Below are 24,819 nucleotides of genomic sequence, written 5' to 3'. Positions count from 1 at the left end.
GATTATGGTTGATCTGACATTTCCCACTTGCACTTCCCTGTGTTTTCCCCATAACTCTTGATTCTCCAACTGATCAAGATTCTATCTCTCTCTGCCTTCAGCAGACACAAGGACTCTCCCCATCCACCCTCACCTCCTCCCCCCTCCCCATGCCCCCCGCCCCGCCGACAGGTCTCTGTGGCAAGGAGTTCCAAAGACTCATAACCCTCCAAGAAAAGAAATTCCTCCTCACTTCAGCCTTAAATTGACACCCATTAATTCTGAGGCTAGGCCTTCTGGTTCTTGATTCTCCCATGAGGGAAAATATCCTCTCAACATTCAGCTTGTCAAACCCCTTGAGAATCCTATATGTTTCAATTAGATCACCTCTGATTCTTCTAAACTCCAGTGAGTAGAGCTCCAACATGTTCAGCCTTTGCTCATAAGACAATCCCTCCATAACAGGGATCACCCAAGTGAAACTTTTCTGAACTCCAATGAAATTATATCTTTTTTCAATAATGGGACCACACGCAAGATTTATAACAAATCACTCTGGAGGCCATCATACTTGCTCTTCAATAGAGGATCTATGTCGGGAATTAACTGTTCAAGGGCAAAGTTTTTGGAAAAATTTTTGCGATGCTTTGGATCCTCCTGGAACACCACAGAATTTACAACAGGAAAGAAATTCTTCCATTCCACCAATCTCCTGGTTCACCAATGTACTGAGACCACATTGGTGTAAATTCTGTAATAAAGCTCTCACAGACTCATCCAAGCTCCTGGAATATTAGAGAAACCAAACTTCTGTTGTGACATATAGGGGGACCGGGGATAGTTACTTTTTGTTTGAATTTGACACATTTGTTATTGCATTCACGTTAATAGCTTACAATGTCAAGGAAGTTATTTTAACATGATGTGGCTGAAGCAGCCATTTTGGATTCTGTATTCATGGCATGAATTTAACAACTTACTGCATTAAATAGTGGATAGACACAAAACAGATGATTGTAAAAGTAATTAATGATCCTTGGTTGAATTTTAATTAAAGACATGATGTAACCAAGAATCAAATGAGAAAGGCTGGGTTTCCTTTAAAGTATTAATGTAATCTTTTTAATCTCAAAAATTATCTGTAAGTACAGCATAAGTAAAAACACATGTCCATACAAAACTACAGAAAATACAGTGGAAATTTTGATATTCCTCATTACAGCTTCAATCTAATTTCAAAAATCAGGCATTCCTTATCATGAAATGAAACCATTCACATTCTTTATAACGGCTACAAATGTGCTAGAAACTTTAATATTTTTTCAAAATTACTGTTTATTCATAAAAATCATCAATAAGTACAAATAAAGGTTCTTGATCACATGGTTTGCAGAGAAAAAGAATCAATCAATACATTGGAATTTTGCCATATTTTGGACTTTGTCTCCAGTTATGAATAAAACACAAAGGCATTTATAACTTATGCAGGAAACTATGCGTGTTCATTTTGAGGCACTGAGAGGGTCCAATAACTAAACAGACCTGCATTATACTTCGGAATGGAGTGTGTCAGTGCTGCCTTTTTCATTGGGACTGGAGTGTATCAGTGTTATCCCTCCACTTTGGAACTGCAATGTGTCATGACATTCATTTAACGTCCAGTTGTTTTGCTTTTGTGTGTGAAAGCACCAAGTGTCAAAGAGTGTTTCCTGCACATTGTCCACAAGATCAACTAGAGAAAATGTTTGGATTTCTGGTCAATCAATGGCATGTGAACTCAATGCCACTGCAGCTAAGGCATTATGTCATCTCTACACCTGTATAATCTGACTCAGGATTGAAGTGCCCTGCCTGGCAAGCTGGCAGGGGCTAGAGGCAAAGGTGCCAACTCTGGTCACGATCTCTCCAGGTACAAACCCACAGCCTTGGAGAGCTGCTCAAAAACCCACTGCTGACCACCATGGAGTGTACTTGGCTGGTCACTTTGATCCTTCCTCCAGAGTATTTCACAGAGATCCAGAAGAAGTTTGTTCACCACATGTGGGACAAAATGCTGCATTGGGTCGTGGCTGAGGTACTGAGTCGTCAATGTAGGGAGGGCAATCCAGACTGGGTGAGCCCTGTCTCCTCAGCAGCAGCTTCCCCTGTTCGAATCCCACGGTCAGACATTTCCATCGTGCCCACTCCTCGATGCTGGGCCCTGCTGACACCTTTCCTCCTCCAGATGAACAGTCTCGACAGTGACATGCTGCTCCTGTCCATAAACTGACAAGTTTTGCAAACAGTTTCCAGAAGCTGCCATTCTTTAACCTGGAGTGAATATGAGTTGGGACATGGTCGCCTCATGCAACCAGACCCTCCCTCACCACTTTATTCTGCCCCTGCATGCACGTCATGCTGCCATGCTGCCCCGCCTCCCCATCGACCCTTGTCATGAGGGTTGCTGTTCAGGAATCTGCTCTATGATTTATGCAGCTTTCAGAGATGCCCGGAGGGTAGGGCCCATGCCTCATGGAGAGCAGATGTGGGGATGTGGAATGAGGGGGCCCTGGCCTCAGGGAGAGCTGACTCAATGATCAAGGAGGTGAGGACTAGACAGGGTAAGAGGGGGAGATGGCCATATTTTTGGTGGGGGGTGGTGGTGATTGAGCTTGATGTGGGGAAATAGGGGTACTTAGGAAAGGAAGGGGAGGGTCAAATGCAGAGGAGAAAACAGATGTATGATTAATACCATGTGGAGATATTAGTATTCGGCTGTACAGGAGGACAACTATCCTGAGTGTGATGAGTGAGTCACCATGAAGTGTTCCTGTTCGCTGAAACACTCAGGATCTGAGATTAAGAGCCCTGTCACACTATATTGGTCATTGTTACTGTGGAATGGTTTGATAATAATGGGTCAGTAATTTCCATTTCACAGGAAGCAGAACATTCCTCCTCCCCCCAAGAAAAATTTGCATTTATTTTCCATAACTCATACATTAATCAGTTCTCTACAGTCTACGAAATGCTTTTGGAAGTATCGTGATGGAGAAAATATGGCAACCAATTTGTGTCGAGCGAGCTCGCACAAACAACACAGTGATAATGATCAGATGGTCACTTTTCATGACACGGATTGTGGAATACATATTGCCCAGGATACCTGTGCTAACTTCCGATTCTTCTGCAGCGTAGAGTTGTGGGATATTTTACATTCACCTGCAAAGGGCAGATGGGGCTGTGATTTCACCAATTTGAGAAAAGGGTACCTCTGACAGTGCACCCTCCTTCAGTACTGCACGTGGGTGTCAATCTCAATGATTAAGTCTCAAAGATAAATGCACTAACGCAGCAATGACTGAAAATAACATATTGTTTCAAAGGAGTGTTAAAGGCTAAGGGATGAGCTTACAGAGGTTTATAAAATCATGAGGGGCATGGATAGGGTAAATAGGCAATGTCTTTTCACCTTGATGGAGGAGTCCAGACTGGAGGGCATAGGTTTCAGGTGAGAGGGGAAAAATGTAAAAGGGATCTAAGGGACAACTTTTTCATGCAGAGGGGTGGGTATGGAATGAGCTGCTAGAGGAAGTAGTGAAGGCTGGTACAATTACAACATTTAAAAGGCATTGGATGGATATATGAATAGGAAAGTTTCAAGAGATATGGGCTAAATGCTGGTAAATGGGATTTATTTAGGAAAGCTGGTCAACATGAATGAGTTGGACTGAAGGGCCGATTTCTGTTACTCTATGACTGTAATTGTATCAGAATAAATTTCTAATTTCCCAAGATTGTGTACAGAATGCTATTGCCCCTGTCAATAAGCAGCCTGAAAGTTTGTTTTGGTTTAAAGTGGTAACTAGTCAGAGCTACAGGTTGTCTTTGTTTCTGGATTCCTGAAGCTGTGAAATGTGGCAAATCTCCTGGTGTCAGGAGAAGTGAAACAAATGGAGAAAAGTGGGCCGTTTCCCAAAGTGAGGAACAGCCTCCAGACTGCTAGAGGATCCCCACATGAAGGATAAACCAAAACCATCCTCACTGCCTCTTTGGCAAGTGCAGCCATACTCCAGAAAAGGCCTCTTCTGTCAGAAAATCCCTCAGTGAAAAGATTACTCCTCAACTGTGCTTAAATCCTTCTATCAATGACTTAAATTTGTGCTCCCTTTTCAGTGATCTCTCTCTGTGCAGGGAAATAAGATTAAACTAATCCCATCAGCAGTCTCTGCCACTTCTCTTCCTTCCAATAGGCCTCATGAACAAACCTCCATTAAATGTCCTCCTGTCCCTAGCTCTGAACTCGCATCTTTCTCTCATTTCTCCCCTCATGCACTCTCCGAGCTTTTCTTGTCCATGTGACCCACCTCCTGTTCACTCAACTCTATTCTCACTAAAGTGCTGATCCCACTTTCTTCCTGGTGCTCATGTTCAGTGAGATTGTTCACAGTCACGTTTTCTTCAAATATTGCCCCTCTCTTCTTTAAAAGTTGCTGTTATCATTGTGACGGACCAGGCTAGACCCTGACAAAATATTTTAAGAAGGTAGCCCAATCCCTAACATTTTCTTATTTGAAAGGTAGATGTGAAATGTGTGTTCCAGGTGTGATATATACTGCTCAGTTTTCAGCAAAACAGAATTTGTTTAAACCCTTTGGTTCAAACACAAACAAAGAAAGAGGAATTTAGAATAATTTAATTATTGGAAAACCTAACTGACCCAAGACAGCAACTTTGCTAATTAACTGTTCCAATATAGCATCATTCCATAAACATGCCCCTTGACAAAAAGGTAAACTGAAACAGATTCTCACAGTAAGGATTCCAATCCAGAGAGATTTCAGAGAAATTCAGTTTTGGAATCCTTCACTGAAGTTTGCACCCCTTCTGGACTCCAACATCTTGTGACTGCTACAGCTGAAAAAACTAGAAGAACCTGAACTGGGAGAACTGACTGCTCCTCTTGCTTAGGTAAACTGTTTTAGCTTGATTAGTTTGATTGGCTATATGAAATTTCCCAAGGAGTCCAGGGATATGTAGGTTAGGAGGATTAGCCATGCAATATGTAGGGTTCCAGGAATGGGCAGGGTCCAGGCGGAATGCTCTTTGGAGGGTAGATGTAGTTATAGATTAGATTAGATTACTTACAGTGTGGAAACAGGCCCTTCGGCCCAACAAGTCCACACCGCCCCGCTGAAGCGCAACCCACCCATACCCCTACATTTACCCCTTACCTAACACTACGGGCAATTTAGCATGGCCAATTCACCTGACCTGCCCATCTTTGGACTGTGGGAGGAAACCGGAGGACCCAGAGGAAACCCACGCAGACATGGGGAGAATGTGCAAACTCCACACAGACAGTTGCCCAAGGCTGGAATCGAACCTGGGACCCTGGCGCTGTGAGGCAACAGTGCTAACCACTGAGCCACCATGCCACCCTATAGTCTTAATTGACAATTCCTGATGAAGGACTTTTGCCTGAAATGTCAATTCTCCTGATCCTTGGATGCTGCCTGACTGGCTGTGCTTTTCCAGCACCAACCTCTTGACTCTAATCTCGAGCATCTGCAGTCCTCACTTTCTCCTCAATGGACTAAATAGCCTACTTCCACACTGTAGGGATTCTAGGACTGTCTCCAGTGTTCCTCCCTTTCCCCTACATGCTGATCCCACCATGTCACATCATCACTGTCTTGATTGCTGTGGATCTTCCTCTTGATCTGCTGTCAAACACATCTGAGGACACATAACCCACACTGATGTCCTCAGGGTGAAAGCTCTGACGATGAAGGATGCTATTCCCTCGTTAGAAATCTCTGTCAAACATTTACCAGGGGAACTGAGACAGCAGCTGCAATAAGTGAGGTTTTATTCAGATGGGACAACGACAAGTTTAAATCCCCACCTGATCTGCTGCTCAAAGTCACCTCCATTTCCCCGGTCAGTTTCCCAAGTTTCAGGAAACTCATGTTGTTCCAGAAATATTTGGATTGACTGTGAGAGACGTCAATCAGAGAGTCCACCCACTCTGCACATTGTCTCCTCTTCCTCTTCCAGAGCTGGTTCACTTCCTATAGGGACTGAAAACCAAGTGAGGAGATGGTGAGTGAAGGAGCAGCTTTTATACAAATTGTATCCCATAATATCCACACCAATCTTCAGGCAGTCTGACTATCCTGTGGGTAATCAGGGGTGGAAATGTCCCTTATGCTGTGTGAGAAGATCCAGCTGAGAGAGCTGTTTACTCGGTGCTTTGTGCTGAACTGTTTGACTGGAGCTGTGTGTTGGATATTGAGTGTGTTTATTGGAAGCATTTCCCTCTGATTTTCAGGCTGAGTTTTGTTGATGGGTCATTCCTGAATATGAGAAGGTGAGGAACTGCAAAGTGTCTGAGGATTTTTACTGATTTCATAACGTTGAGTTCTGTGTGTCTGTGGGAACCAAATAAATATGCTGTGGACTGACAAATGTCAGTTCTCCCAGTACTGAATCTGTGTGGTCTTTACAAATCGCTCCCAGACCTCAGCTCTGTGATCATTATGAAAATGGAAGAAACAAAGTCTTGTATACACTTTCATGAAGAGAGGTATCTTAAAGCTTTTTTTGCAGCCAATGTTATACTTGTGTGTGTGGAACTGTTGTCAAAAATGTGGCAGCCAGTGTGTGCACAGCAAGCTCCCACAGTCAGCGATTTAATATTTCTGATTGTTTTTTACTAGTGGCGTTCGTTGAGCTAGACATAGGATCCCACAGAAGCCGAGAATTTTACTATGATTTCAGCCTACTCACAGGAGAGACCAGAGATATCAGATTCCACTTTTAAGAAGAGTTGTAGACATGAACCAGGAAATTACAGACTGGTGAGTTTTCCATTAGTCGTCGGGAAACTACTGGAAAAAAAAAATCAGATGTAATGAATTAATATGCACTTGGAAAGGCATGGGTTAATTAGCGATAGTCAACATGGCTTTGTGAGAGAGAGGTTATGCTGCACTTCTGCCTGGAAGTTGGTGCCCGGTAGTGTCCTGCAGGTATCTGTTCTTGGGCCTCTGCTCTTTGTAGTTTTTATAAATGACTTGGATGAAGAAGTAGAAGGCTGTTAGTAAGTTTGCTTTTGCCACAAAAATCGGTTGTGTTGTAAATAGCATTGAGGGCTGTTGCAGGCTACAAGACATTGACAGGATGCAGAGCTAGGCTGAGAAGTGGCAGATGAAGTTCAATCTGGATAAATGCAAAATATTTCATTTTTCAAGGTCAAATTTGAATGCTGAATACAGGGTTAAAGACATGATTCTTGGCAGTGTGGAGGAACAGCAGGATCTCAGGGTCTACGTACATAGATCGCTCAAAGTTGTTACTCAAGGTGATAGGCTTGTTAAGAAGGCATGTGGTATTTTGGCTTTCATTCACTGTATGATTGAATTTAAGAGCCACGACGTTTTGTTGCAGCTTTATAAAACCCTGGTTAAACCACACTTGGAATACTGTGTCCAGTTCTGATTGCCTCATTATAGGAAGAATGTAGATGCTTTAGAGAAGGTACAGAAGAGATTTACTAGGATGCTGCCTAAATTGGAGGGATTGTCTTATGCAGAGAGGTTGAGTGAGCTTGGGCATTTCACATTGGAGAGAGGAAGGAAGAGAGGAGACTTGATAGAGGTGTACAAGCTAATGAGGCATAGATAGAGACGATAGCCACAGACTTTTCCCTAGGGCAAAAATGGCTGTCACAACGGGTCATAATTTTAACGTGTTTAGAGGAAGGTGTGGGGAAGATGTCAGAGGCAGGTTCTTTACACAGAGCATGGTGGCTATATGGAATGCGCTGCCAGCAGCGGTAGTAGAGTCAGAGACATTATGGACATTTAAGCGAGTGCTGGACAAGCACATGGATGGCAATAAATTGAGGGTTGTGTCGGTTAGGTTGGTTGTACGTTAAGATGAATGCTTGGCACAACATCATGGGCCGAAGCGCCTGTCCTGTGTTGTACTGTTCTGTGTACTACTTCAATGGTTGTAACCTCTGGATTACTCCTGTCGTCACATGCCAGTGACTTAAGAAGTAGGAAACTAGGAAAGATGAATGTCTGGTGGGCGGCACAGTGACACAGTGGTTAGCACTGCTGCTTCACAGCGCCAGAGACCGGGGTTCAATTCCCGTCTCAGGCGACTGACTGTGTGGTGTTTGCACATTCTCCCCGTGTCTGCGTGGGTTTCCTGCGGGTGCTCCGGTTTCCTCCCACAGTCACAAAGATGTGCAGGTCAGGTGAATTGGCCATCCTAAATTGCCCGTAGTGTAGGTAAGGGGTAGATGTAGGGGTATGGGTGGGTTGCGCTTCGGCGGGGCGGTGTGGACTTGTTGGGCCAAAGGTCTACCATGTGGGACCTTTTCAGCAGTTTTGCTAAAGTCCATTAAATCTGCATCAACTGAATTTTGCTCATCCACATACTTGATCACATTTTTAAAATCTTCTCACAAATTTGTCAAGACATAAACTCCTGCTGACAAGGCCATGCTGACTATTTCTAATTAAACCATACCTTTCTAAGTGGGTATTAGTTCGTTCCTTCAGAATTTTCTTAGTTTCCTGATCACTGTCGTTAGGCTCATTGGTGTGTTATTTCCTGATTCATCTCTGTCACCTCTCTTAAAAAGTGGAACCACATTTGCTGTCCTCTAGTCCTCTGGTACTTAGCCATGGTCAGGAAAGATAGACATGTACAAATGGGACAGTTTGCACCTAAACCAGTTTGGGACCAATATTCTTGCAGGTAGCTTTGCTTGTGCAGTAAGGAGGAGTGTAAACTAATCACACTGGGAGGAAACCGAGAATATTGATGAAACAGAGACACATCATGCTGCAGCAAATGAAGCAAGTCACAGTGTTGAGTGTCAAAAGAGTAAGAGTCAGTCAGAGAGATCTACAGTATGGAAACAGACCCTTCGGTCCAACTCGTCCATGCTGACTAGATATCCCAAACCCAATCTAGTCCCACCTGCCAGCAACCGGCCCAAATCCCTCCAAACCCTTCCTATTCATATACCCATCCAGATGCCTTTTAAATGCTGCAATTGTACTAGCCACCACCACTTCCTCTGACTGCTCATTCCATACACATACCACCCTCTGCGTGAAAACATTGCCCCTTAGGCCTCTTTTATATCTTTCCCTTCTCACCCTAAACCTATGCCCTCCATTTCTGGACTCCTCCACCCCAGGGAAAAGACTTTGTCTATTTATCCTATCCATGCCCCTCATAATTTTATAAACGTCTATAAGGTCACCCTCAGCCTCCAACGCTCCGAGAAAACAGCCTGAGCCTATTCAACCTCTCCCTATAGTGGCAAAACTGAATGGTGTTTAGTTTAATGCGAGAGGTATAATATGTGAGATTGATTAGTTATTGGTGTGCAATAAAACAAAGAAGTATGATATTGTTGCCATCAAAGAAACATGGTTGAGGGAAGAACTGAAATGGCAACTCAGCATTCCACAGTATAGGATCTTCAGGCGAGTCATATGAAGGTGTGAAAAGGGTGATGTGTGTGGCACTATTAATTAAGGAGTCAATTACTGCAATAAGGAAAGATGCTATCTTGGAAGGATCTTCAAATGAGGCTCTGCAGTTCGAACCTAGGAATATTAAGGGGACAGCTACTTTACTGCGAGTGTATTAAATGTCTCCAAAGAGTCAGTAGGAAATAGAGGAGCAAATATGTAGACAATTCACAGAGGTATGTAAGAGTAGTAATTGATTAATTGTCCAAGGGAGTTCAAATTTACGAACATAACTTGGGATAGTCATAGTACCCAGGCTTTAAATGGGGCAAAGTTTTTGAAGTGTAACCAGGGAAGGTTTCTGTATCAATTTGTAGAAGGCCCAATTTGGGGTGGTACAGTGCTGGATCTGGTTCTGGGAAAAGAAGCTGGACAAGTGTTCAATTGGCAGAGGGGTCCATTTAGGCGAGAGCAACCACAACATGTTATGGTTCAAATTTGTTCTGAACAAGGGAAAAGATATCCTGCAAAAGCTGACTTTGGATTAGGGGAGGGAAGACTTTATTAAAATAAAGCGGGATCTCGCCACAGTAGACTGGGAACAGCTGCTTGTGGTAAAGTCAACAGCAGAGCAAGGGGTGGAGCGCATTCAAAAAGGAGCTGGGGAGAGTACAGGTCCAGCATGTAGGGGTACATGTAGGAGCAATAAATTCAGAGAACTCAGTATGTCTAGGACAATTCAAGACTGGATAAGGAAGAAAAATAGGGCTTTTAGTGAACCTAAAGCGAGCAATTTAGCTGCGTCCCGACAGGAATACAGAAACTGCAAAAGGGAACTTAAGAAATCAATTAGTAGAGTAAAAAGAGTGCATGAAAAACTTGGAAACAGGAATCCGAAGATATTTTATAAATACATTGAAGAGGTTAACCAGGGAAAGTGTCAGGCCCATTAGGGACTAAGGGAGAAACCTGTGTGCAAAGCCACAGGATATTCATAGGGTGTTGAATAAGTACTTCTCTTCAGACCTCACCCTAGAAAAGGAGAATGTAGGTATGAAATTCAGGAAAAGGGACTGTGAGGACCTTGCACAGTTGGACATACGAAATCGGAATGCTGTGTCGGGACTTAAAATCAGATAAATCCTTTGGCCTAGATGAATTGCATGCCAAGCTGCAGTATGAGGTGCGGCAGGAAATTGGAGGGGCCCTGACACAAATTTTTAATTCCTTTCTGACCATGGCTAAGTACCAGAGGACTAGAGGACAGCAAATGTGGTTCCACTTTTTAAGAGAGGTGACAGAGATGAATCAGGAAATAACACACCAATGAGCCTAACGACAGTGATCAGGAAACAAAGAAAACTCTGAAGGAGCGAACTAATACCCACCTAGAAAGGTATGGTTTAATGAGAAATAGGTCAGCATGGCCTTGTCAGCAGGAGTTTATGTCTTGACAAATTTGTGAGAAGATTTTTAAAATGTGATCAAGTATGTGGGTGAGCAAAATTCAGTTGATGCAGTTTTAATGGACTTTAGCAAAACTGCTGAAAAGGTCCCACATGGTAGACTGATTAAGAAGGTTAAAGCACATGGGATTGAGGGAAACGTGGCGAGATGGATCAGAAGCTGGCTCAGTAATAGGACACAAAGGGTAATGGTAGAAGGGTATTTGAGTGACTGGAGGCTGGTGTCCAGCGGTGCACCACAAGGATCAGTACTGCGATTCTTATTATTCGTTACATACATAAACGATCTTACTGAAAATGTTGGGGAATGTTAATCAAACTTGCAGGTGACACCAAGATTGGTGGAGTAGTTAATAGCAAAGAAACCAGTTGTCAGTTGCAGCAAGATATCAATGGGTTGGTCAGATGTGCAGATATTTGGCAGATGGTATTTAACCTGCTAGGAATATTGTTCAGTTCTGGTCTCCTTCCTATTGGAAGGATGTCGTGAAACTTGAAAGCGTTCAGAAAAGATTGACGAAGATGTTGCGAGGATTAAAGGGTTTGAGCTACAGGGTGAGGCTGAATAGGCTGTTTTCCATGGAGCATCGGGGCATCACAAGTGGCACGGTGGCACAGTGATTAGCACTGCTGCCTCACAGCGCCAAAGACCCATGTTCAATTCCCACCTCAGGCAACTGTCTGTGTGGAGTTTCCACATTCTCCCTGTGTGGGTTTCCTCCGGGTGCTCCGGTTTCCTCCCACAGTCCAAAAATGTGCAGGTCAGGTGAATTGGTCATGCTAAATTGCCTGTAGTGTTAGATGTAGGGGAATGGGTCTGGGTGAGTTGCTCTTCAGAGGGTTGGTGTGGACTTGTTGGGCCGAAGGGCCTGTTTCCACGCTGTAAGTAATCTAATCTAATCTAATCTCTAATCTATAAAACCAAGGAGTGACTTTATAGAGGTTTATAAAATCATGAAGGGAATGGGCCGGGTAAATAGACAAGGTCTTTTCCCTGGGGTAGAGGAGTCCAGAACTGGAGGGCATAGGTTTAGGGTGAGAGGGGAAAAATTTAGAAGGGACTTAAGGGGCAATGTTTTTACACAAAGGGTGGTGCACATATGGAATGAGCTACCAGAGAAAGTGGTGGAACCCAGTGCAATTACAACATTTGAAAGAAATCTGGATGGTATATGAACAGGAAGGATTTCCAGGGATATGGGCCAAGTGCTGGCAAATGGGACGAGATGAGGTTGGCATAGATGAGTTGGTCCGAAGGGTCTGTTTCCATCATGTACATCTCTATGACTCTATGCCTGTATATGAGGTAATGCACTTTGGAAGAAGAAACAAGATGAGGGGGTGCTTAATGAACTGGGACACTGGGTAGCTTAGAGGAACATACGGATTTTGGGATAATTATTCACAGATTTCCTGAGATCAGCAAAACACGTGAATAGGTAAAAGCGCATATGGTACGTTTGCTTTCATTAGTCCTGTCGTAGATTATATAAGCAAAGAGGTAGTGTTGGAGTTGTTCAGAGCCTTGGTCAGGCCTCAGCTGGAGTTGTGTGTGCAGTTCTTGTCACCTTACTACGGGAAGGTTGTGATAGCACTGGAGGAGTACAGAGGAGGTTCACGAGGATGTTGCCTGGGATGGAAAAGTAGAGCTTTAAGGATAGACTAGGTAAACTTGGATTATTTTCTTTAGAGCAGAGAGGAAAGAGGGAGTACTTGATTGAGGGGTGCGTACAAAGTGAATCGAGGGGTCAACAGGAGAGGGCATAGCTTTAGGGTAAGGGGCAGGAGATTCAGAGAGGAGTTGGGGAAAAAATGTTTTCACTCAATGCGTGGTGAGAGTCTAGATTGCACTGCGTGGGAAGGTAGTGGAGACCGGAAATCTTAGAATCTTACAAAAAATATTTGGATCAACACTTCAAATATAATAACATTCAAGGATTTGGGACAAGTACAGAAAATTGGGATTAGTGCATTTTTAGTAGTCGTTATGTCTGTGCAGACTCAATGGGATGAAGGGCCTTCACTGTATAAATGTGTGGTTCATGCCTCATCTCATCTGCTGCTGAAGTCTTCATCCATGCTTTTGTCAGCTCAACACCAAACATTCCAGTGATGTCCTGGCTCTCACATAGAATCATAGCATGGTTTCTGAACAGGAGGCATTCAGCCATCATACACTGCTGGCTCTCTGCAAGTGCCATTCACCCCAATGCCACTCACTTCCCTTTTCCGTGTCTTTCCTTATCTTTTCAGCTCACATTGTTCTGCACTTGCCCTTTCGAGCCTCAAGTAAAATCAACCTCCACCATCCTCTCAGGCCATCCATTGCAGATACTGAACACTCACTGCGTCACAACATTGTTCCTCCAATCGCCGATGCTTCTTTTGTCAATCTGTTTTGATCAGTGGCCCCTGTTTCTCAATCATTTCACCAACAGGAACAGTTTTTCCCTGTCTACTTTCTCAGGATCCCTCATGATTTTAAACAGCTCTGTCAAATCGCTTCGGAATCTTCGCATTTCCAAGGAGAAAAGCTGCAGCTTCTTCATTCTATCAATATAACTGACATTCCCCATCCCTGAAACCATTCTTGGAATCTTTCATGCACCTTCTCGAATTCATAACGGAATATTTTTTTCAACAGGATCTTGCACTGGAAACCTGAGCTCCTACAACACTCTGCTGCCCAGTTCCTATCTGACACCGAGACCCATTTTAAAGAAGGACTTGATGTAGTTAAAGAGCCACAAGATCATACAGCAAGGAGACAGACCTTTCAGTCCAACTTGACCACGCCAATCATGTACTCAAACTAAATTGGCCCCACTTGTCTGTGTTTGATTCATTTCCTTACAAACCTTTCCTATTCATGAACTTAACCAAATGTCATTTAAATTTTGGAGCTACCTATATCCCCCACTTTCTCTGGCAGTTCTTTCCACATACGAACCACTCTCTGTCGTTTTAAAAAAAAGTCGCCTCTCATATCTTTTTTAAATCTTTCGACTCTCACCTTGAAAATATCCCCCTAGTTTTTTACTCCCCCATCCTTGGGAAAAGATTCATTTCATCTATGTCCCTCATGATTTTATAAACTTCTGTAAGATGGCCCCTTAATCTTCTAAGCTCCAGTGAAAAAAGGTCCAGCCTATCCAGTCTCTCCTTATATAACTCAAACCCTCCATTTCTGGTAACTCAAGATGAGGGCATCCAAACATTGAAATTATAACAAGGTGTCATTTCAGGCCAGTCAATGTTCAAAATATTAATGGGTCATTAAGGACGTCAGTAAATTCTTCCAGAACTCATCAATGGAATATATTCATTGAATTTATTTCATTCATTAATTCAATTTATCAATCGTCTTTTATGATTTAAAGAAAAGCAAGTCTTGCATTTACATGGCACCTTTCACAGCCATTCGAAGCCTCAAAACACTTTTTTGGCCAAATGGTGTATTTTGGATTATAGTCAGTGTTGTAGTTGGGAATTCAGAAGCCAGAAAACTATTTCATGGATAGCAAGTCGTTTGAGGGAAAAATATTGTGGGTTCTTAGGGCTGAAGCAATCAAAGGGTATGGGAGAAAGTGGGAACAAACTGTTGAGTTGAATGATCACCTATGATCATATTGAATGGTGCAGCAGACTCAGAGGGTTAAATGGCCTACTCCTGATCCTATTTTCTATATTTCTACATAGCACCAATCATCCCTTCGTTTGCTCACATTAAGGCTGCAGCTTGAGTTGAAAGTTCTCATGTGGTTTTCAATGCCATTTTTAAAGATTTTACCTGAAGGCCTTACCCTTTCCCAAAAGCCTGGATATGGATTTGCGAGTTTGGCCCGACGCTCTGAATGAGAGCTGAATTTAGGATGTGCAGAATGTCTGATTTCCCAGGATAAACCAGAATCCTTCAGTCAGCGACACTGAAACAGTTTTCCTCAGCTTCTGGCAATTCCTGCTCAGTGTGTTTTCTTCAAATCACTTTGGAAAAGAATGGTAGGTATTTCAAAATCTCTGAGTTAATATTTGCTTTGAATGTCTTTTACACAGTAAATACATGATAAAACTGGTGTGCACCAGCATGATACAAGCCCATAAATAATTGGAGAGTCTATTTTACACTTTACCCAACTGTCTTTTCCATTGCCCTAATGGTGTCTGTGAAGATGGGGTCTGAGTGGAGGAAAGAAATCAGCCAAATTGTCTGCTCCTGGTCACTATCCAGTGTCCCTGCTGGAAACAGAGAGAGTGTGGCTGTCAAGTGAGGCAAAAGAAAGGAATTATGTCTGATTTCTCCCCCAACACAGACAGGGGAAAACAGACTGGCGCTCAAAGATCAAAGAAAATTTACAGCCCAGGAACAAGCCCTCCAACCCTGAGCTGATCCAAATGTACTCTAAACCTGTCGGTCAACTCCTAAGCATCTGTATCCCTCTGCTCCCCACCTACTCATGTAGCTGTCCAGACGCATCTTAAATTAATCTACAATGCCTGCCTCTACCACCTCTGCTGGCAACACGTTCCAAACGTCCATCACCCTCTGTGTGAAGTACTTGCCGAGCATAACCCCCTTAAACTTTCCACCTCTCACTTTGAAAGCATGACCTCTAGTTATTGAATCCTTCACCTTGGGAAAAAGCTTGTCTCTATCCACCCTGTCTACACCCTTCATGATTTTGTAAACCTCAATCAGGTCCCCCCTCAATCTCTTTTTTCCTAATGAAAATAAACCTCTCTTCACAGCTTCATAGCACCTTCCATACCAGGCAACATCCTCGTAAACCTTCTCTGCTCTGCACCCTCTCCAAAGCGTCCACATCCTTTTGGTAATGTGGCGACCAGAACCGTACATAGTATTCTAAATACAGCCGAACCAATGTCTTGTACAATGTTAACATGACCTGCTAGCTCTTATACTCACTACCCCGTCCGATGAAGGCAAGCATACTATATGCCTTCTTGACCACTCTATCCACCTGTGCAGCAACCTTCAGGGTACAATGGACCTGCACTCCCAGATCTCTCTGCCCAGCAACTTTTCTCAAGGATCTTCCATTCATTGTATAATTTGCTCTAGAATTAGACTTGCCTAAATGCATCACCTCACATTTGTCTGAATTGAAAGCCATCTGCCACTTTTCTGTCCAACTCTCCAGTCTGTGTATATCCTCCTGTATTCTCTGACAGTCCCTTATGCTTTCTGCCACTCCACCAATCTTTTTGTCATCTGCAAACTTGCTGATCATATCATTAGTGCCTCTTCTAGATCATTTATGTATATTACAAACAACAATGGCCCCAATACTGACCCCTGTGCAACACCACTGGTCACCTTCCTCCATTTCGAGAAACTCCCTTCATCTACTACTCTCTATCTCCTGTTGCTCAACGAGTTCTTTATCCACCTCGCTAGAACACCCTGCACACCACTGACTTCACTTTCTCCATTAGTCTACCATGGGGAACCTTATCAAACACCTTAATAAAATCCATGTATATGACTCACTGTGGAACAGTCCTTAACTGAGGAATTAGCCCCTTTCGCAAAGGAGGAGAGGGAATTGGAGGAAATTATGAACCCTATTTCTGTTTTACAGAAGGATCACAGCATACTACACCAGAGAATACAGAGAGGATAGACACCACAGATAGAACCCGACCATCGTCCAAGGAACAACTGTGTCATTTTGGGAAGACGTTCAGACCCTTTGCAGCATTGCTCAACACAGAGAAGGTTGAACAGTGAAACCAACATCTGGAAATCAGTCGGGTCAGGTGAGCTTAAACATACCATCAGATCTGAAATTGGTCAGTGCTGCTGCAGTTGGATCCATCGGATCCAAACTTTCTGAAGGTTCAGCTGTGGGTGATCGGTCAGGGTGAGGCTGGGAAGAAGTGTGTGTGGCACCAAGTGTGGTGAGAACTTCAATCATTCATAGCGCCTCATGAATCACTGACTTATTCCTGCAGATGAGAGTGTATTCAAGTGTTTGAGCAGGTCTCCTCAGGTTTGTAGTTTCTTCTAATGTACCAAGCATATTTGGTGTGCAGCCATTAGCACCAGGACAGCCACATGGAAGAGAAGTCTTTCAAGTGTGAGATGTGTGGCAGAGCCTTCACACGATTCTCAACGCTCATGAATCACCGACGCATTCACACAGGGGAGAAACCATTCCAGTGTGAGGTGTGCGACCGAGCGTTCACATGGCCAACAAACCTCAGGCAGCATCGACGCATTCACACAGGGGAGAAGCCCTTCGAGTGTGAGGTGTGCAGAAAAAGCTTCGCCCAGTCCTCAGCCCTGGCGGATCATCGGCGCCTTCACACGGGGGAGAAACCGTTCATGTGCGAGGTGTGCACCAAGTCCTTCTCGCAGTTGTCATCCCTTCGGGCACACCAGCGCCTTCACACAGGGGAGAAACCATTCACCTGTGAGGTGTGTGACAAATCCTTCTCACACCCGTCTCACTTCCGAGTGCACCAGCGCGTTCACGCTGAGGAGAAGCCGTTCAGTTGTGAGGTGTGCGACAGAAGCTTCACAAACTCGTCCGTGCTCCTGATGCACCAACGCGTTCACACAGGGGAGAGGCCCTTCGCATGTGATGTTTGTGACAAGGCGTTTAGCCATGCCTCTGCTCTCCTGACACACCAGCGGGTGCACACCGGCGAGAAACCGTTCAAGTGCGAGGTCTGCGCCCAAGCCTTCGCACACTCGTCGACGCTCACAAACCACCGCCGCACCCACACTGGGGAGAGGCCGTTCGTGTGTGAGGTGTGCAATGAGGGCTTTGCCCAGTTATCACGGCTTGTGAGTCACCGGCGCACCCACACAGGCGAGAAGCCGTTCACATGCAACGTGTGCGACAAGTCGTTTTCTCGTTCGTCCATCCTGCGTGAGCACGCACGCATTCACACTGGGGAGAAGCCATTCAATTGCGGGGTGTGTGACAAATCCTTCTCACACTCATCTCACTTCCGTGTCCACCAACGCACTCATACCGGGGAGAAACCGTTCACCTGCAAAATGTGTGGCAAATCCTTTTCGCGGTCCTCCACTCTCCGTGTGCACCAACGCAGACACACTGGAGAAATTACTCAAGTGTGAGCTGTTTGACAAGGCGTTCACATAGTCAGCATTTCTCTTTGTCCATCAAGGAACCTACACGCTGAAGAAACTTTGAGTTCTGGAATAAAGTCGTCACACATGTCGGTGCTCCTCGAACATCAATAAGCCCACATAGAAAACAAACCCTTTCAGTGTCACATGATTCACCTCTTCCTCCCCTCTCAGCATACACCAATGTCTCCACATAGTCTTGGAGCTGGGTCATGAACCTTCATTGCACTGAGAGTTGACTGTGTTGTACATTGTAAAGGACTGTAAAGCTATCATTCCAGTCTACTGTCTGTCTCAGCAGTGTCTGTCTCAAACCTCTCCCATCATCAGCCCAATTGGTTCAAAGTCATCGATTTATCCTTTGTCAAAATCATCAAACATCATTAAGTGAAGACATTGATATGTACAGAATCTCCTGCTCCTACATGTGGCCACTGTGTCCTCAACCACAGAATTCAGTCATTCAGGAGAATATATGTCATGAATTTCTCACTCTGGACAAAAGGGAAATACCTCAATAGTTTATGCAGCTTGATTTATCTTCATACAATCAATCAGTGAATACCTACAGTGTAGAAACAGGCCATTTGGCCCAACAAGTCCACACCCGACCCTCCGAAGAGCATCCCACCTGGACCCATTCCCCGACCCGATAACTTGATATTCCCCATGACTAATGCGCCTAGCCTACACATTTTTGAACTGTGGGAGGAAACCAGAGCCCCCCCACACCATGCAAACCTATACGGACACAGGGAGAATGTGCAAACATCACACACAGTAGAATCGAGCCACCGTGCCACCCTTCACTAAGATAGTTGTCGGTGTCACATTTTTGAAGTTTGGGTCGTTATTTTTAATTTCCAAATCCTTAGAATGAGTTCATTGAGTCATGATGGGAGCAAGGTTCCAACAGCTTTGTAGCCGTCAGCTGGAATACCAACAGGACCACAGGCTTTGTTGTTTCTTTTCTGTCTTGTTGGGTGTTGCAGCTCTTTCATCGATGGTGACTCACCCCTGGATTCTACTGCAAGGCACTGGGGGACAACAGCATGGATTAACCCCTAATGGCCACAGGTCCTCTGAGTTGCTGGCAGCACAGCCAGTGTTTGTCCTTTCCCTGATTTGAACTGTGTCTTGGGTAAGTTGTCACTGCAGAAATTACGATAATGAGTGTGCCCATGATCTTGTGAACTTTCAATAGTAATCATTAAGTCAGAGTGTCAGTGCCATATTTGAATATAGCTTCTGTGAACCCTTCTTGTTGGTTAAAAACAAGATTGCTATCTTTATCCCACGCACAAGTGCTCAGGGCTTATTGCCACTTTCTGAAAACAGATGTTCATTGCTTGTTCTCAATACTGTCTCCATATGTTGCATGAATAAATATACGAGTGGCATTCCCATCAACCATGCTGCTTCGTTTTCAAAATATCTGACCACTTGTAATCCTCAAATTGTTTTCACACACACATTGGAATGGGTCTGCCATGCTCCGAAAGGCATCAGTATTGAGTGGGAAACAGTGTCCCTCAGTGACAGAGGAAGATGTGCAAATAAGATTCCCCAAAGACTGACTCTGTTGTTACATTGAAATGATCAATATATTTGAAGACCATTCTAATGGAACAATACATGCGTTGTCATCCTTTTCATGATGACTGGCACCTATAAGGAATAAATGGGGTAAACTGCTCACTGAGGCAAAGGTTATGGCAGTCATACGAACTGAGTACTTTGCTTCTGCCTTAGAAAATGGTGACAATTGTCCGTGTGAAAATGTGGGTATTTAACAACTGCAGAATATAGTGATAGATAAAGAAAGAGTGCAAAAAGGGCAGCACTCCAAGCCCAATTGGGATGCATCCAAGATTGCTGAGAGAGATAAGGGAGCAAATGGTGAAGTCATTGACAGAAACTTTCCAGGCCTCTCTGCACACAGGAGTAGTCCCGGGGGGAATGGAGTGTTGCAAATGTGATGCCGTTGTTTCAGAAGAGGACAAAGGAGAACTGAGGAAGCTACAGACAATAGTGGGAAAATTGACGGAGGCCATAAAGAGTCATACAGCACGGAAACAGACCTGTCAGTTAACCAGCCCATGCTAAGCATAATCCCAAACTAAACCTGACTTTGCTTAGCCCATATCTCTCCAAACCCTTCTTATGCATGTACTTACCTAAAAGTCTTTTTAACATTGTAACTGTTGCCACATCCACCTCTTCCTATGCAAGTTCATTCCACACACTATCCACTGTCTGTGTAAAAAAGTTGTCCCTCATGTCCTTTTTAAATCTTTCTCCTCTAACCTCAAAAATATCCCCTCTAGTCTTGAAATCTCCCACACGAGGGAAAAGACACCTGCCATTTAACTTATTTACATCCCTTATGACATTATGAAACTCTATAAGATCACCTCTCAACCCCCTACTAAAAGAAGTCCCAGCCTATTCAGTCTCTTCCTTATAACTCAAATCCTCCATTCCTGGCTACATCCTGGTAAATCTCTTTTAAACCTTGTCCAGCTTAATACTATCCTTCCTATAACACAAAGACCAGAACTGGATACAGTGCCACAGAAGAAGCCTCACCAACCTTCTGTACAACCTCAACATAATTTTACAACTCTTCTATTCAAAGGTCTGAGCAATGAAGGCAAGCATACTAAATGCCTTCTTGAACACTCTGTCTATAGGTATGCAAACTTGAAAGAATTATGTTCCTGAGTCTCTAGATCTCTGTTCTACAATACTACCCATGGCCTTCCTTTTAATTGTATAAGTCGTGCCTTTGTTTGTTTTACCAAAATGCAATATCTTGTATTTATCCAAATTAAACTTCATCTGACATTGTTCAGCCCACTGACCCAATTGATGAAGATCTCTTTGCAATATTGGGTAGCCTTCTTCACTGTTCATATATCACAAATATATCCTCTGCATGGGATAAGGTAAATGTACACTTAGAGAAAAATAATTTAATACCAGACAGTCAACATGGCTTTGTCAAGGGCAAGTCATGTCTGACAAATTTAATTCTGTCCTTCGACGGGATAATTTAGTGGATGAGGGTAGTGCTGTGGGTATTGTATTTCTGGACTTTGCGAAAGCATTTGATGTGGTGCCACATGGCAGTTGGTTAGCAAATTAAAAACGCTTAGGATTGATGGATCCTTGTCAGCATTGAATAGAAGTTGGTTAAGAGTATGGAAACAGAGAATAATAATGGATTGGCTTTCCCAGACCAGACAAGTTCAAAGTGGTGTTTCGCAGGGATCCTTAACTCTTCTGATTTGAAGTTGGGTATTGAAGGCAAAATCTCTAAATTTGTTGCTGGTACTAAGCTTGGGAGTTATGAGGATAATTCTGCGTGTCCGCTGTGGACATTGACAAGTTGTCCAAATGGCAGACACCTGGTAGATGAATTTCAATGCAGAGAAACATGCGATAATTCATTTTGGTAGAAGAAACACCAAGAGACAATAAAGGATCAGTAGTAAAACTTTGATGAGAGGACAGAAGTGGAGGTACCTCAGGGTTCACGTGCATGATTCTGTGAAGGTGGCGAGGTGATTTGAAACAGTTGTTCAGAGTGTTTATATAATATTTGGGTTTATAAACAAGGCACACAATATAAAAGCAAGGTAGTGAAGCTACACCACTAAATCATTGGTCAGACCAGCTTTACAGTAACATGCTCAGTTCTGGGCATCTTATGTTAAAGGGTGTTGAAGCGCTGGAGACGGTGAAAAGTAGATTTACTGGAAGAACACCAGGGATGAGGAATTTTAGATTTGATTCGATTAGATTCTCTACAGTGTGGAAATAAGCCCTTCGGCCCAACAAGTCCACACCGCCCCTCCGAAGAGAAACCCACCCAAACCCATTCCCCTACCCTATATTTACCCCTGACTAACGCACCTAACACTGTGGGCAATTTAGCATGGCCAATTCACCTGACCTGCACATCTTTGGATTGTGGGAGGAAACTGGAGCACCCGGAGGAAACCCACGCAGACACGGGGAGAATGTGCAAACTCCACACAGACAGGCAGGAATTAAACCCAGGACCCTGGCAAGATTAGACAACTTGAGGTTATTCTTCTTGGAGCAGAGAAGATTAAGAGGTCACGTTATTGAGGTGTTGAAAATAATGAATAATTTTGACAGGATAAAAAAGGATATTCTTTTATCACTAGGAGGTATATCAGTAACTAGCGAGTTACAATTTCAAGATTGTCAGTAAGACAGCTAGGAATGAGATGTTTACTCATAGAGTTGTTAGGATTTGGAATGCCTGGGAGAGTGGTGGAGGTAGATTCCGTACGAGGTGTCAAAAGAGAGCTGTATAAGTATTTGGAAGTGATGAATTTAGAGGGCTATAGAGGTAAACTTGGAGAAAAGAAATTCGTTCAGAAACCAGTACAGACACAATGGGCTAAATGGCCTCCTTTTGTACTGTAAAATTCTATGATCCTATAAGAAGAGATTTGTTCTGCATGTAAAACTAATCAATTAAATCATAGTTATTATTGCATAAGACAGTTGGCCTGAAAGGGATAGCTCAAAAACTTTGGAATAGCTTTACCCACTGATATATAATTGATCATTTCGGTGGGAGCTGGTCAGTTTTCAGGTTGTTTGTCAGCTCACTGCAGTTTCTCTACTTACGAAGAACTACTATTTATTGCAAATCAATGTGACACCTACTTAAGGAATGCATTTTGTTACACAATAGCAAGATATCAGATTTTAAAGACCATGCCTTTTTATTTTCCTGTAATTTTGATTGTGAACTGAAATGGAAGGAATGTTTTAAAAGCCAAAGACCATGCAGGTACACATCTCTGAACTACCAACCTATCACAATATTGGTTAAAACTTTATCTCCCTTGTAAAAGTCTCCCTGCTTGCATGCAGACAGCCAAAAGAAAATAAACTGAGTGTAATGGATGAAGGGAAAAACTGTCACAACAGTGCAATGACCCCTTTCTATTGAATTCCTGACCTTTGGTATGTCAGAAAGGCTTTTTTCCTATGGTGGGGGAGTCCAAAACACAGGGAGAATGTGCAAACTCCACACACGTAGTCCCCCGAGGCTGGGATTGAACCCAGGTCCCTGGCACTGTGAGGCAGCAGTGCTAACCACTTAGCCATCATTACAACATGTAAAAGGCGTCTTGATAGGTATATGAATTAGAAAAGTTCAGTAGGATGCGGGATGCTGGCAAATGGAAGCAGTCAGATTGGGATGTCTGGTTGGTGCGGACAACTTGGAGTGAAGGGTCGATATGTCTCTATGAGTTGCTGCTCCTCAATTTCTGTTCTCCAAGGTCTTTCACTTGCGTGAAGAAGATAAGAGTGACTGGTTCACAACCTTTAAAGTTACGGACTTATCAGCTAACCCAGTTGATGCGGGTTCTTGACTGACAACCTGGAATGGCTGAGTCACAGAGGTGAATTGCAAGTAGTTTGTCCTTAATTTCCTCTCAATCAGCAAGAACCTTTACTCATCTCCTTAATGAGTGATAATATGAAATCCCAAAGCAATTTGTCTCAAATCACATAAAATCCACAAATGCATAGCTTACCAACACCTTCCAACTGCACTGAAGTGTCAGCCTGAGTGCTCAGGTCTGTGGATGTGAAACTTAAACCCAGAACCTTCTCACTCAAAGACGCGATCCGATGACACAGCTGATAATAACATAATATATTGGTTCTATTGGGTTCACTTTCAAGGACTTAGTGTTAGTCTTTCAGCTTGTTTTCGAATCACTCTTTGACCTCATTCCTCCCTGTCTATATGCTCTCATCCAGCCTTTAGTACGTCACCCATGTGGCAGCCAGAAATTTCAATGTTGAAGTCCTGGATTGAAATTTGAACACACGCCCCTCTGACTCAGAAAGCAAGGTTGTGGGTTCAAATCCAACTCTCGATGGATTATTCCATGTACATTAAGGTTTTTGCTGTGGTCACAGAAATAATTCTTGAGGTCTGGGCTTCGCCTTCACCTTTTCTTTTTGACATAAATGTAAAATGGGTGCAGGAACTACCAAGTTTTAATTCATTTACAGGCTCCACCAAAGTTTATTACTGTCCTTTATCATCCTGGAGGAGGTGCTGGTGCACTGCCTTCTTGAACTACCGTAGTCTCTTGGGAGTAGGTACAGCCACAAGTTTATTCAGGAGGGAATTCCAGGACTTTGATCCAGTGACAGTGAAGAATTGTGGTATCACTCAAGAAAGTGATGGAATGTGATGCCGAGATGGATGCAGCTTCAGTAGTATTTTAGAACCTCAATACCATTCAGACCATTGATTGGTATTCCATCTTAGACTTTCAGCATTGACTTCCTTCATCTCTGGTACTCAATAGCAGCAGTGTTTACCACGTGTAAGATGGACTGCAGCAACTCACCAAGGCTGAGTTGTCAGCATTTTCCAAACCCATGAATTCTGCCATCTCACCATTTGGATACAGAACTGGCTCAAAAGTAGAAGACAAAGGGTTGCTTTGCAGACTGTGGAGGCCTGTGACCAGTGAAGTACCACAAGGATCCGTGCTGGATCCACTACTTTTTGTCACTTATATAAATGATTTGGGTGTGAACACAGGAGGTATAGTTAGTAAGTTTGCAGATGACACCAAAATTCGAGGTGTAGTGGACAGTGAAGAAGGTTACCCCGGAGTACAATGGGATCTTGATCAGTTGGGCCAGTGGGCTGAGGAGTGGCAGATGGAGTTTAATTTAGATAAAATATGCGGTATTG

The 24,819-nt window shown here is 43.5% G+C and overlaps 1 protein-coding gene across 7 annotated transcripts in view; it reads left to right on the top strand.

Moving 5' to 3' along the window:
• The window catches only part of LOC140455499 (uncharacterized), a 269,046-nt gene that overhangs the window by 237,377 nt on the left and 6,850 nt on the right, over positions 1 to 24,819 (top strand). Inside the window, exons 1-3 of one of the 7 annotated variants that reach the window (XR_011952883.1) lie at positions 5,943 to 6,331; positions 6,681 to 6,821; positions 16,528 to 19,188. Coding sequence is in view for 6 of the 7 variants with exons in the window: in XM_072550442.1 (XP_072406543.1) it covers positions 17,004 to 18,035 (1,032 nt within the window). In the remaining variant the exon portion in view is untranslated. Of the gene's footprint in view, positions 1 to 5,942; positions 6,332 to 6,680; positions 6,822 to 14,710; positions 14,927 to 16,527; positions 23,052 to 24,819 lie in introns of those variants that run through there. The other 6 variants (XM_072550441.1, XM_072550440.1, XM_072550445.1 and 3 more) reach the window with 6 other exon arrangements.

The sequence above is a fragment of the Chiloscyllium punctatum genome, chromosome 30 (assembly GCF_047496795.1).
Source record: "Chiloscyllium punctatum isolate Juve2018m chromosome 30, sChiPun1.3, whole genome shotgun sequence".
Lineage (NCBI taxonomy): Eukaryota > Metazoa > Chordata > Chondrichthyes > Orectolobiformes > Hemiscylliidae > Chiloscyllium > Chiloscyllium punctatum.
This window is presented reverse-complemented; position numbering and strand designations above follow the sequence as displayed.